The 14,612-nt window shown below is 43.2% G+C and overlaps 1 protein-coding gene and 1 non-coding gene across 2 annotated transcripts; both read right to left on the bottom strand.

Moving 5' to 3' along the window:
* Nucleotides 1-938: 938 nt before the first annotated feature.
* On the bottom strand, nt 939-7,414 carry PDE12 (phosphodiesterase 12). Its single transcript, XM_004034352.5, has 3 exons — nt 5,304-7,414; nt 3,595-3,673; nt 939-3,420 (listed from the first exon to the last, which is right to left on the bottom strand). The coding sequence occupies exons 1-3, from the start codon at nt 6,609-6,611 to the stop codon at nt 2,978-2,980; spliced, it is 1,830 nt and encodes a 609-aa protein (XP_004034400.3). The 5' UTR covers nt 6,612-7,414; the 3' UTR covers nt 939-2,977.
* Nucleotides 7,415-14,068: 6,654 nt separating this feature from the next.
* On the bottom strand, nt 14,069-14,176 carry LOC115934108 (U6 spliceosomal RNA). Its single transcript, XR_004069956.1, has one exon. It is a non-coding gene; the product is annotated as a U6 spliceosomal RNA (small nuclear RNA).
* Nucleotides 14,177-14,612: the final 436 nt, after the last annotated feature.

Genomic DNA, 14,612 nt, shown 5'->3' with positions numbered 1-14,612 from the left:
TTGGACATTCTCTCTCTTGTATTAGGCTCCTCAGAAATCTATCTCCAGACTGAAACCAGCACATTCTGATGAGATCATAGCTTAGTACTCAGAAAAATCACTACTCAGTGGAATTCTTGAAATTTTGAAACAACTGATTTTAGCATACAGAATTTCAAAAAGAACATACATTACAGCCAGAAACGATTGTTTGCTCATGAATTTTGATTATTGGCAGACACATTTGCTGTAGCGGCAACTGTGCAAGAGTTCATTTTAACAGAATAATATGTTCTGAAATACTCTTTTATAATCAATATAAAATTTTAGAATGTTAATTCCTATAGCAAGAACTTGTGACATTATAAAATGTGGTTTACCATAGAAAGTCACTAGATTTCCCATGTTTTCTTAAAATTAAATGTACTAAAAAATCCAAATGTAATAGAAAAATGCAATCACATAGGTGCTTTAAACAGACATTTCTGAATAACACTGCATTCTAACTCATGAGTACAAAGAAATGTGTATGCTATTTATACATTTTCTTAGTGTTCCCTACCTTTGGACTCCAATCATTTTAACGTATCTGTATACTGGAGATTTGATCACAGTATATGGCACTTCACAATAACATTCCATGTCCTAATAATCTGAAATGCCTGTATACAATCTGAGTATATTGTTTAGTCAGAAAACATCAAAATTAAGAATATAGGACATGGAATGTCTGTTAAGTGCTGAGTTCTTCTGACTAGAGTTTAATCTAGCCAGTGTTAATGTGGAACCTGTATGCTTTTTTCATGGGCATGTTTGAATTTTTTCTTTCAAAATGTTTCTCAACTTTTTGATGTGACACTTTGTTTTCTCCCAAGTCACTCTAAGGGTTCTATCAACATCTTTCTTTGAAAACAGCCCAAAAACATATTTTTAAAATGAAAAAAAAATTCACAAGAGAATCAAGTTTTGGTTTTAATCTATTATTTACATATTTGTAAACTGCTGTTAAAATGCTCTCAAAAATGTTATTTAGGAAGGCACAATTTGGTAGCATCAATTTTTTATTTATAGTTTTTTCTAAACAAGATCCCAAGAAACTTCCACTTTAATTTTTCCCTTGGAGTACTTAAAGTACTTCAAGGTTCAATGTCAAATGCAGATAAAACCCCTTCATTTTCAAACTTACTAAGAGTTAACAATACATTTGATAGTGAGCAGAATATGAAAGTACAGATGTTATCAAAAGAGAAAAATTCTTATGATACTGGGTTCAGAGATTAAAGAATTTGAAACAAGGGCTTTCATGACTGGGGAAAATCAAAGCTTTTCTTGAAGGGAGTGGGCTTTTAATACTCAAGCTATTAATTAAATGCAGAAATGAGATAACATAGTTATCCTGAACATCAAAAAAGCAACAGCTAATACAGCTAATGCATTATAAATAATGTATTTGATAACTGAATTAGTAAAGCATGGTTACCACTCTAGGCTAGACACTAATCAGTATAACCATTTGTAGTTTCTAATTTTAAAAAGTTTGGCTTCATATTTAAATTTCATTTTACTATATATATATATTACATATATACACACTGTTGTCTGTAACTCAAACTATAATGCTTGTCTGTAAAAAGAATAGTTTTTTATTTCAGAGATGCTTAAAAGTCCCACTACTCACCCTTTTTCCTGTTTATAAAAACCAACAATTTTGAAATTACTTCTAGTGTAGAAATGCTCAATGATTCATCCAAAATTTCAAGCCCATATCAGTAGGTAGTTTCTCATAAAGTAATGTGCTGTATTTTCTAATATCATATGGTCAAATACCCTGTTCATTTATGAACATTTTTCATGGGCAAGAGTAACTGAAGACAATGGGATCAAGTTGAATATGTTGCTACTCACTTTGAATACTAAATTGTGCTTGCATCCTAAAAATTAAAATGAGCTCCAGTAAGAATTAGAATATAAACTGTGTTCATTTGTACCATACACTAAAAACTAAAATCCTAAAAATAAGAATGAAAATACCTTGTTCATTGAAAAATGAAAGATGAGAAGCAATAACAATTGGTGACGATTTATTTTTATCTTTTGTTAAAGCTCTGAAATTGTAGTAAATCGCTAACTAAATTGAGGTAGAGGTAGACCCTAATGTTACTCCTTCCATGTGTCAAGTCTCTCACCTTAGGTCTCTAAGGTCACCTATAACTTAAGTCTCTCACCCTTAACTTAAATACATTTTCCCTCTTAGTACATAAGCATGATTCATTTTGGAATGTGTTGTCATGAAAGAAAAATTAAGATCATTCAAATGGTACTTTAAAAATTCTGAACTCCTAGCTAAAAAAATTCTCTTATAAAAATGTACACAAGGGCCGGGTGCGGTGGCTCACGCCTGTAATCCCAACACTTTGGGAGGCCAAGGCGGGTGGATCACCTGACGTCAGGAGTTCAAGACCAGCCTGGCCAACGTGGCAAAACCCCATTTCTACTAAAAATACAAAAATTAGCCAGACATGTTGGCGCATGCCTGTAATCCCAGCTACTCGGGAGGCTGAGGCAGGAGAATCGCTTAAACCCAGGGGGCGGAGGTTGCAGTGAGCCGAGATTGTGCCATTGCACTCCAGCCTGGGCAACAAGAGTGAAACTCCATCTCAAAAAAAAAAAAAACAAAAACAAAAACAAACAAACAAAAAACACGCTAATTCAATCTTCCTTTTCTGAGAGTCTCAAGTTGGAGAAAAATAATTCAATTTTCTATTTTGCTAGTAAGAAATATATTTGTTTCTCCTCCAATTGTAGAGGAAAACAAGGAAAGAGAAGATGTATGATGCAAACATCAACAGTTTCATAACGAAGACATCAGGAACGTAACTAGGAGGGCTGAACATTTTACCATTCCTCCTTGAAGGTTACATATAAGCTTTGATTCATATTAAATTTTCTGCTAAAATAACTACTTCCTTTTCAGACTTCAATTCCATTAAACACACATCTATTTCCATTTTAAATCACATACAAGTGCTATGTGATCAGAGGGATGGGAAACACTAGGTAAGGCCTGGTGGGTGGTAACTTCTTCATGACTAGGTAATGGAATCACCTGTTCAACCTCTAAAGCATTTAAGTCAATGAAAATGTAATCTAGACATCCATGAAAGCCACCAACATAATTTGTGTAAGCAGGTTCACCACAAGCACTTTTCAGCTTGAAGAAATGCGTAAGAGACATATTGCATCTTTCCTCCTCCCCATTGGAAGCCCAGTCTTCATGATCCTCTGGAATGCTGCCATTGATGACAAAATGATACATTCCTGTTGATGGTGTACTATTAAAGTCCCCACAAAATATAACTGGTATGCCAGGATACAGATCACATGAAACATGTCTAATGTGAGCCAAGGCTACTGCCATTTGAATGAGGCGAATATACCCACCTATGAATATAAAAAACATTAATGTAAGTATTTTTTAAAGTTGTCTTTAAGTTAAAAAAGAAAAACTACACAAATTACAGTCTCTGGGTGACGTTCAAGATATGCATTTGTGTAAAACAGCTTTAAACAACTTTAAGCGTGTTTAAGTCACTTGTGATACCAAATAAAACCTACCTTTAGGATGCCAGTAAAGATGGGTATTAGCAACACATAACCTTTTAGAAGAGTCCTTTGTAGACTGAAGAACTGAAACCTAAAATAAACGGAAAGTGCCAAGAGTTCAGTTGGCATTTGCAAATCTCCTGAATGTTTTTGTTTGTTTGTTTGTTTGTTTGAGTTTTTTCGAGACAGTCTCACTCTGTCAACCAGGCTGGAGTGCAGTAGCGCGATCTCGGCTCACTGCAAGCTCCGCCTCCCGGGTTCAAGCGATTCCCCTGCCTCAGCCTCCCGAGTAGCTGGGACTACAGGCGCGTGCCACCACGCCCGGCTAATTTTTTTGTATTTGTAGTAGAGACGGGGTTTCATCGTGTGAGCCAGAATGGTCTCGATTTCCTGACCTTGTGATCCACCCGCCTCGGCCTCCCAAAGTGCTGGGATTACAGGCATAAGCCACCAGGCCCGGCCTGTTTTTTATCTAAGACTAATGGCGAACTAACGTTTTCTTCCATCTCCTTCCCTTGATGAACTAGGACTGCAGTCATGAAATCCGACTTGTTATTTAAGTTTCAGGATCTACATGACTAGGTTCAGTGTAACATGTTTTAATAATAGTCCAATATAGGCCGGGCGCGGTGGCTCACGCCTGTAATCCCAGCACTTTGGGAGGCTGAGGCAGGCGGATCACGAGGTCAGGAGATCGAGACCATCCTGGCTAACATGGTGAAACCCCAAACCCCGTCTCTACTAAAAAAATTAGCCGGGCGTGGTGGCACGCGCCTCTAGTCCCAGCTACTAGGGAGGCTGAGGGAGGAGAATCGCTTGAACCCGGGAGGCGGAAGTTGCAGTAAGCCGAGATCGCGCCACCGTACTCCAGCCTGGGTGACAGAGACTCCGTCTCAAAATAATAATAATAATAATAATAATAGTCCAATATATAAAGCTAGTAATATAAACAATACATTTTACATGACAACACTTTGACTGGAGAAAGTGTTTTCAAGCATAAGCACAGGCTTTGGAGTCAGGCAGACCTGGGTTTGAATACTCATTTCACCATTTATAGCAATGTGACCTGCAAAAAGATGCTTTTCTAGCCAGTTTCGTACTGGCAGTCACTGACAATACCATCCACCTCATGGGCTGTTGTGTGGAGTCAATTAAATGATCTTATAAGGTGCATGAAACACCTTAGGTACTTAAAAAATGGTAGCTGCTCTTCTTATTATGAACAAAATCAATTACTTAAAAACTTTAACACAAGAATGACATCTATAAAATGGGAATAGGGGACTTACTGTGAAGATTCAATGAGCCTATGATTTAAAAAAAACTAGTTTATATTTATGGAGCACTTCAAAACACACCACGCTCTTAAATTTTAAGTACTTTAAAATGTGCCAGAACAGTGCTTGGCAAGTAGTAAAAAACATTAGCTACTATTGTTCTTGCATTTAGCGTGTGTCCCTCTCGCTAGATTGTAAGCACTGTAAAAGTCCCTGCTAGTCTTGTTCAAGGCAACCTGCAGTGTGGCAGGCACACCAGAGGTGTTCAAAAAATATCTGCTGAATGAATGAAGAGTAAACTTTGTGCTGAAGATACAAGGGCAAACACACCTTTCAACAATATCTGGATACTTTCATCGCAGTTTTAACCCCCACCTCATTCCTCGCCTTCCTGGCCCCTTAGTGGGACAGTATGTGAAGAGACGGGCGGAGCTACTTTACCTGAAGAACAGAAGATCTCTGGAGCACCTTCTCCTGCGCTGATGGGTACAAAACTAGTTTCTCCAGCAGTTCTTTGTGAAGTGGGTCGGACTCGAGGGCTTCGTAGAACGAAATGTCATGCTGGCTAAGAAGGCTGAACTTAGACTTTCGGTAGAAAGTGGCCAGGCCTTCGTGCTGCTTGATTCGAAACACCCCCTCAAGCCCGAAGGCCTCTAGGGCGGGTACCAAGCTGTCAGAAAACACTGCGCGGTCAACCTCCTGCAAACAGATGACATCGGCGTTGTAGCCGGTGAGTTCCTTCTGGATAAGGTTCTGGCGGTAGTCGAGCTCCAGGGCGTAGGGGGCACAGTATGGGTACAGAACCGTTCGCGAGAACTCAGTCTGCGCGTACGTGTCTGCCAGGATGTTGTAAGAGACAGTGCGGATGAGAGCGTCCTCAGTCACCTTCTTCGTGTAGAGATGCCGGTGGTCAAAAGTGCAGGTGCCAGGCCCAGCCTCTACCACACATACACTTTCCAACTCCTGGCTGTGCCCAAAGCGCTGCCCATCGCCTGGGGTGCAATGAAGCTTGAGCCTTAGCCCGATGTCGGCATTGGACGGGGTGTAGACACGCTCCTCCACATCAGTCTCAGTCCAAGAAGAAGAAGGTGAGGAGGGAGACAATGACGAAGGGACACCGACCTCGGGCTCCGCCGCTCCGGGCTTGGCTTCCTTATACCAGCGGAAAAGGGAGCTGGCGGGATCCCCAAATTCGAGGCTGAGTTTGGGGCACACAGGGAACCCGGCCATGATGTAGCGTGGCAACTGCAGTTCGGTGAAGGCGGGCGGGTTGCGCTCCACCTTGTACTTAACATCGCCGATCTGCAGCACCGCGCCGTCTTGCCAGGCATCCACGTTGAGCACGTCCTCAGCCACTGCCTCTTCCCGGTAGTACAGCTTCACCACGGGCTCGCAGGCCACAGCCGGCTCAGGCCCCGGCCCTGAACAGGCCGCACCGCCGCTAGCATTCGGCCGGCTCTTCCTGCTCTTCTTGGCGGCGGCCGCCTTAGCGTGACCCTTTAGGGCATTGGTAGCGATGCGGCTGAGGACTCGACCCAGCGGCTCGCTCTGGTCGCGCTGCATGTTCTTGTGGCTACCATCAGCCAAAGCGAATGACAGGCTCAGCTTGGGTTCCGAAGGTACACAGCGCACTACAGCGCGCTCCATCGCTCCCGCCGCTGTCTGGCTCTCCGCTTCAGCCCGGCTCAGCTTCTCCACCGCCGTCCGGATCACCCGAAGCGCGGCGCGGGCGCCTGGGAGCCTCCACATGAAACTGGTGGCCTAGCGGTCGACAAGACCCGCGGCCGATCAGCGGCCTACTGTCAGGTGGAGCTGAGGAGCCGAGGCCGCCGGCTTTGACTCATTCAGACCTCGCGACTTCCGGCTAGCGAAGAGAGGGAATGAAGTGCTTCCGACTCGCACTTTCGCCTAGCGCGTGGGCACGCATGTCTGTAATACTCTGAAGATTAATTTTTACCTACAAGATAGGTCAGAATTATAGGGAAGTGAAGAAAATATAAAGGTGTCAGAGGAAAATACTAGACTCCACGGTTTTGTCGAAAGTGCACGCTGGTGACGGGAGGGCATGCCCTCCAAGCCGGAAGTGGATAGGGTGGTGTCACGTGTTCCGCTTCGCTGGAGGAGGTGGACACCTGTCTTGGAATCTTGGCTGACTAGCTCTCCTCCCTGCGCCCGGGGCTGGACTGCGCTAGGACGTGGAGGCCTCCACCCGGATTGCGAGCTTTACTCGCAGTGTGGAAGGTGTTGCCCATTTCATCTCCACCACTTTGCCGACCCTGATCGCTCGTTTCGGTGGCGTGGTGGGTTCACCCCAGGCTGAGCCAGCGCCTACGCACCTCTGAGCAGAGCCTTTGTAGTAGTTAACAACGAACGATATACAATAACTCCGTTTAGTGAGCGCAGACTATGCGAGAAACGCTACACACACTATCTTATTTAAGCCTCATAGTTCTTATGAGGTAGGTCTCTTTATCCATCGCTTTACAGATGCAGAGTCCCGAGATATTACCTGTTCAAGGTCACACAACTATTAATTGGCAGAAAGAAATAGTACTGACAAACTGCGGAAGGCTGTTTGTTATTTTTTATTAGAGACAGGTTGTCACTTTGACGCCCAAGCTGGAGTGCAGTGGCCTGATCATAGCTCACTGCCCCCTCGAACTCCAGGGCTCGTGCGATCCTCCCGCCTAACCCTCTCAAGTACAAACAGGCAAGAGCCACCCAGTGTTTATTTTTAGTTAGTAAACAGATAGGAAGACTCTATTTAGTTACTACATTTAACAAAATTACAGGATCTCAGTTAAATTCAATTTCAGATAAGGAATAATAATGGGGCATATATTAAGAAATAGTTGTTTATCTGTTTATTTTTTTATTTTTTAGGTAGGGCCTTGCTCTTTCACCCAAGCTGGAGTGCAGCTGTGCGATCTTGGCTTACTGCAACTTCGGCTTCCAGAGTTCAAGCGATTCTCGTGCCTCAGCCTCCCAAGTAGCTGGGACTACAGGCACACACCACCACGCCCAGCTAATTTTTGTATTTTAGTAGAGAAGGGCTTCACCATGTTGCCTGGGCTGGTCTCGAACTCCTGACCTCAAGCAAGCCCCCCGCCTTACCCTCCCAAAATTCTGGGATAACAAGTGAAAACCACCTCCCCTGGCCTAAGGAATCGTGCACTTTATTGCTATTTCTTTTAAAGGTCTTGAAGAAGCCAGGCCCAGTGGCTCACGCCTGTAATCCCAGCACTTTGGGAGGCTGAGGCGGGTGGATCTCCTAAGGTCAGGAGTTTGAGACCAGCCTGGCCAACACAGTGAAACCCCGTCTCTACTAAAAATACAAAAAATTAGCTGGGCATGGTGGCGCACGCCTGTAATCCCAGCTACTAGGGAGGCTGAGGCAGGAGAATTGCTTGAACCTGGGAGATGGAGGTCGTAGTGAGTTGAGATCATGCCTTTGCACTCCAGCCTGGGCAACAAGAGTGAAACTCCGTCTCAAAACAAAACAAAAAAAGGTCTTGAAGAACGAATGAATTGCTTTACCTGTAGACCAGAAAGAGGTCCAGTGTGATGAGTAAGGTGAGACCAGGGGAGAGTAGCAGATAAGAAAGATATGCATCCACCAGATTGTGTAGTGCATTCTAAGCCATAGTATGAAGTTCTGGATTTCTTCTAAGAGGGCCATTAGAGTTGTTTTGCTTGCAATTATGGAAAAGCTTTAATTTTCATTTTCTTGAAAGGGGAAAAGCTAAAAACATTTGGTTTTAATTGCAAGAAAAAAGGTGTTTGATACTGTAATTGTCATTGGCCTCCATGTAATTATTTTTTTATTTTTTTATTTTTGAGATGGAGCCTCACTCTGTCACCCAGGCTGGAGTGCAGTGGTGTGATCTCGGCTCACTGCAGCCTCCACCTCCCGGGTTCAAGCGATTCTCATGCCTCAGCCTCCCAAGTAGCTGAGATTACAGGTGTGCACTGCCATGTCTGGCTAATTTTTGTATTTTTAGTGGAGATGGAATTTCACTGTCTCTACTAAATATGTTGAAACGCCGTCTCTACTAAAGATACAAAAATTATACGGGGTTTCATCATCTCTACTAAACATGGTGAAACCCTGTCTCTACTAAAAATACAAAAGTTAGCCGGGCGCAGTGGCGGGCGCCTGTAATCCCAGCTACTCGGGAGGCCGAGGCAGGACAATCTTTTGAACCTGGGAGGCAGAGGTTGCAGTGAGCCGAGATCGCGCCACTGCCCTCCAGCTTGGGAGACAGAGCAAGACTCTGTCTCAGAAAAAAAAAAAAAAGAAATATCTTCAGAATTTAATTTAGACATTTTGCCTGCATCAATTGGTTAGACAGATTTATGCTTTCTTTGCTAGATGTTTTAAAGTCATAAAACTGTTGCTTCCGTGATATTTTTAATACTTGCTTGATTTGTGTATAAGTTAAAACTATGAGGTCAGGCTGCTGGGCTCTTCTGAAACCTTGCACACGTTTTGATATGAGCTTTTGTCTTTGGCTTTGGGCCTCTGGATTCTGAGATCTAGACAGGTGGCCATGGTGAAGCCTGGAAACGTGTGTGTCTGTATCACCTGGACCACCAGCTGCATGTAAAGCTGAGTGCAGTATGGCCCTGTCCTCCCTGGCGCAACTCTGCATCCTTATCATGTTGGGAGGGGTTGGAACCTCCACCATCATCTTCACAGCTTTATCCTCTGTACTTGGCTCTATACCTGGTATGTAAATCCAGGACACAGATGGGCTCTGCCCTTCATAGCTGTCCTGGATGCCACATGGATACTCAGGAACAGGGTGACTGGGGTTGGAGAAGGACAAAGGGATATTGGGAAAAGTGCCTGTGTCCAATATCTGAAAGGCCTTGGTTAAGATGAGACTGGCTGATGCAGGGTTAGGTTAGTTTTGTGTTTTCTTTGCTCTTTATTTATTTATTTTTTGAGATGGAGTTTCACTCCTGTTGCCCAGGCTGGAGTGCAACGGCATGATCTTGGCTCAGTGAAAACCTCTGCCTCCTGGGTTCAAGCGATTCTCCTGCCTCAGCCTCCTGAGTAGTGGGGATTACAGGTATGCATCACCACACCCAGCTAATGTTGTATGTTTAGTAGAGACAGGGTTTCTCCATGTTGGTCAGGCTGGCCTCAAACTCCCGACCTCAGGTGATCCACCCGCCTTGGCCTCCCAAAGTGCTGGGATTATAGGCATGAGCCACCATGCCCAGCCACTTTTTATTTTTTTAAGACAGGGTCTCACTCTGTCACCCAGGCTGGAGTGCAGTGGCAACATAATAGTTCACTGGAGCCTTGAACTCCTTGGTCTCCTACTTTAGGTACACGCCACTACACCCAACTAATTGTTTTTTATTTGTTGTAGAGATGGGGGATCCCACTATGTTGCCCAAGCTGGTCTCAAACTCCTGGGCTCAAGCGATCCACCTGCCTCAGCCTCCCAAAGGGCTGAGATTAGCAGTGTGAGACACTATACCTGGTGGCTTTGTTTTTTCAAAATAAATAACTTTCTAGAATGGAAGGGGCTTAATGAAAATAAATAAATAAATAAATAACATAAATGGCTAGTTTTGCTTTCCATAAGCAAATGAAATACAGTTGTTAAGAACAAGTAAATTAGATAAGTGTGAATGGGATAAGCATCTACAAATAAACTTGTCATAGTTTCAAAAACTTTTTCAGTAATTTAAAATCTTAAAGTCATGCTGTATTAAATGAAGTAATAGATAATTATAAATTGTCGGCATTGGCTGAGCACAATGGCTCATGCCTGTAATCCCAGCACTTTGGGAGGCTGAGACGGGAGGATTGTTTGAGCCCTGGGCAACACAGTGAGACCCCATCTCTTTTTTTTTTTTTTTTTTTTTTGAGAGGGAGTCTTGCTCTGTCGCCCAGGCTGGAGTGCAGTGGCGTGATCTCGGCTCACTGCAAGCTCTGCCTCCTGGGTTCATGCCATTCTCCTGCTTCAGCCTCCTGAGTAGCTGGGACTGCAGGCACCTGCCACCATGCCCAGCTAATTTTTTGTATTTTTTAGTAGAGACAGGGTTTCACCGTGTTAGCCAGGATGGTCTCGATCTCTTGACCTCATGATATGCCCGCCTCAGCCTCCCAAAGTGCTGGGATTACAGGCGTGAACCACCATGCCTGGCCCGAGACCCCATCTCTTAAAAAAAAAAAAAAAAGTAAAATGTCTGAGTTATTTCTAAGTGAAAATACTGAAACATTAATTATTAAACTTAAGTTTATATACTTTGATGTCTTTTTTTCATTTTTCCCACTTATTCTCAAGTTCTGTTTTTTTTCATTTTTTTGATGTCTTGTTTCATATGATATAGAAAGCTAAATATATTTGGATTCATTAATAACACATTGAGAAAACATATCTTTTTAGAAATTATTAAGTGGCTGTTGTCTGCAAATACTGATATAAAACAATTCAAAATTACTGACTTCCTGGGTTTTCACTAGAAATTAGGGTTACTAAGAGTTAAAATTCAAAGTAATATATGTAATTAAAACTACTGAAAGTAAGAAATAATTTTGTGGCCGGGCGCGGTGGCTAATGCCTGTAATCCCAGCACTTTGGGAGCCAAGGCGGGCGGATCACGAGGTCAGGAGATTGAGACCATCCTGGCTAACACGGCGAAACCCGGTCTCTACTAATAATACAAAAAATTAGCAGGGCGTGGTCGCGGGTGCTTGTAGTCCCAGCTACTAGGGAGGCTGAGGCAGGAGAATGGTGTGAACCCGGGAGGCGGAGCTTGCAGTGAGCCGAGATCGCGCCACTGCACTCCAACCTGGGCGACAGAGCGAGACTCCATCTCAATAAATAAATAAATAAATAAATAAATAAATAAATAATTTTGTATACCGAGTACGATAAAAACAACATATCTTTTTATTGAGGAAAAGTTAAGTCATGAGTATATGTGCTTTTGTTTAAAAAGTTTTGGCTGGGCACGGTGGCTCACGCCTGTAATCCCAGCACTTTGGGAGACTGAGGCGGGTGGATCACAAGGTCAGGAGATCGAGGCCATCCTGGCTAACACGGTGAAACCCCATCTCTACTAAAAATACAAAAGAAATTAGCTGGGCATGTAGTCCCAGCTACTCGGGAGGCTGAGGCAGGAGAATGGTGTGAACCTAGGAAGCGGAGCTTGCAGTGAGCCGAGATTGCGCCACTGCACTCCAGCCTCAGCGACAGAGCGAGACTCCATCTCAAAAAAAAAAAAAAAATTGTTTCTAGCCACTGAAACAATAAGAAAAAAATGAAAAACTTTTGCCTAATTAAAGGCTATTTAAAGATTGTCTTAGAATAAATGTATGGCACTTTGGGAGGCCAGGGTGGGTGGATCACCTGAGGTCAGGACTCTGAGACTAGCCTGGCTAGAATGGTGAAACCCCATCTCTATTAAAAATACAAAAAAAAAAAAAAAAAAAAATTTAGCTGGGCGTCGTGGTACGTGCCTGTAGTCCCAGCTGCTTGGGAAGCTGAGGCAGGAGAATCGCTTGAATCCGGGAGGGGGAAGTTGCAGTGAGCCAAGATTGCACCACTGCACTCCAGCCTGGGTGGCAGAGTGAGACTCTGTCTCAAAAAATAAAAATAAAAATAAATGTATGGAAAAATGTACACAAAAATAAATGGATATAAAAAGTTGGAGAAAAAAGTTTAAAAACTGTAAGAGTTTATAAAAGGCTTATGGATTTCTTATGTGGTCAAAGTTGACTGAGACTGGATCTATTTGTTTATAAGGTTTTATTATTAATATTTATTTATTCATTGTTTGTTTTGTTTTTGTTTTGTTTTGTTTTGTTTTTAAAAGCAGGGTCTTGATCTGTGACCCAGGCTGGTGTATGGTGGTGTCATCATAGTTCATTTGTAATCTCAAATTTCTGGGCTCAAGCAATCCTCTTGCCTCAGTCTCCCAAGTGGTTAGGACTACAGGTATGTAGCCATGCCTGGCTAATTAAAAAACTTTTTTTTGTAGAGATGGGGTCTCGTTAGCTGTGTTGCCTAGGCTGGTCTTGCACTCCTGGCCTCAAGAGATCTTCCCACCTTGGCCTCCCAGAGTGTTGGGATTACAGGCGTGAACCACCATGCCTGGCCTTATGGTTTTATTGAAATTTGCTTTAGTAATACACTGATACAAAACTAAATTTGGTTCTCTCATTCGAACATGATTTTCTGGTGGTATTAATAAAAGATAGTAAGCCAGGTATGTTGGCTCACACCTGTAATCCCAGCACTTTGGGAGGCCAAGGCAGAAGGATTGCATAAGCCCAGGAGTTTGAGACCAGCCTGGGCAACATGGCAAAACCCTGTCTCTACCAAAAATACAAAAATTAGCTGGGCATGGTGGTTCATGCCTGTAGTCCTAGCTACTCTGGAGGCTGAGGTGGGAGGATGATTTGAGCCTGGGAGGCTGAAGTTGCAGTGAGCTGAGATTGCGCCATTGCACTCCAGCCTGGGTGACAGAGCCAGACCCTGTCTCAAAAAATAAAATAAAATATAGTAAAAGATTTTGTTCACTTTTTGAGTAAATTGCAAAAGAAAGAAGAGAGAGAGAGAGAGATACAGATTGTGTGCCTCATGCTGTCTTTAAACAATTTTTAAAAAAATTTTTTGGGTCTTACTCTGTTGCCCAGGCTGGAGTGCAGTGGCATGATCTTGGCTCACTGCAACCTCCATCTCCTGGGTTCAAGCGATTCTCCCATGTCAGCCTCCCAAGTAGCTGGGACTACAGGTGCGCACCACCATGCCTGGCTAATTTTCATATTTTTTGGTAGAGACGGGGTTTCACCATGTTGGCCAGGCTGGTCTCGAACTCCTGACCTCAAGTGATTTGCCTGCCTCAATCTCCTAAAGTGCTGGGATTACAGCTGTGGCCCACTGCACCTGGCCTGATTAAATTTTTTAATTAAAAATATTTTTTATAGACATAGTCTCACTCTGTTGCCCAGGCTGGAGTGCATTGGCTATTCACAAGTGCAGCCATAATAGCTCACTGCAGCCTTGAACTCCTGAGCTCAAGTGATCCTCCCACCTCGGCCTCCTGAGTACCTGGGATTATGGGCACAGGCCACTACATCCGGCCCTGCTCTCTTTGTTAGATCTTTTCATTATTTGGAAAACTGAGTCTTCTCTCTATGAAAAAGTGAAGGATTTTGCTTTATAAAATCTTTTGTTAAAAAAACTATGGAATGCTTCACAAATTTGTGTGTCATCCTTATGCAGGCACCATGGTAATCTTTTCTGTATCATTTCAGTTTTAGTATTATGTGCTGCCGAAATGAGCACTGCTTTGTAAAATCTTTTAAATTTTTACTTTGGCTAAATGAATAACTGTTATTTTACAGTGACCTGTGATCTTCTTTTGATCAAATGTCTTAAAACTTTCCTCGTTTGTTTTCATTTAAAAAAAATTTTTTTGAGACAGTGTCTCACTCTGTCATCCAGGCTGGAGTGCAGTGGTGCAGTAATGGCTTACTGCAGCCTCGACCTCCTAGGCTCAAGTGATCCTCCCCCCTCAGTCTGCCAAGTAGCTGGGCCCACAAGTGCACACCACCAACGCCTGGCTAAGAAATATTCTGTAGAGACAGAGTCCCCTGATGTTGCCCAGTCTGATCTCAAACTCCAGGGCTCAAGTGATCTTTCCACCTCGGCCTTCCAAAGTGCTGGGATTACAAGTTTGAGCCACTGAGCCTGGCCTTTTCTATTTTAATTGAGTGTTTTT

Source organism: Gorilla gorilla, chromosome 2, assembly GCF_029281585.2.
Source record: "Gorilla gorilla gorilla isolate KB3781 chromosome 2, NHGRI_mGorGor1-v2.1_pri, whole genome shotgun sequence".
NCBI classification, from domain to species: Eukaryota; Metazoa; Chordata; class Mammalia; order Primates; family Hominidae; genus Gorilla; species Gorilla gorilla.
Note: the sequence above shows the minus strand (reverse complement) of the source record. Positions and strands in the feature narration are given on the sequence as shown.

Bases quoted from the DNA above. Each gene is read 5' to 3' on its own strand.
- PDE12 (XM_004034352.5), bottom strand. From the start codon at position 6,611: ATGTGGAGGCTCCCAGGCGCCCGCGCCGCGCTTCGGGTGATCCGGACG. The intron at 3,674-5,303 runs GTAAAGTAGCTC...CGTTTATTTTAG, and splicing joins AGAGATCTTCTGTTCTTCAG to GTTTCAGTTCTTCAGTCTAC. The intron at 3,421-3,594 runs GTAGGTTTTATT...TTATATTCATAG, and splicing joins TCTTTACTGGCATCCTAAAG to GTGGGTATATTCGCCTCATT.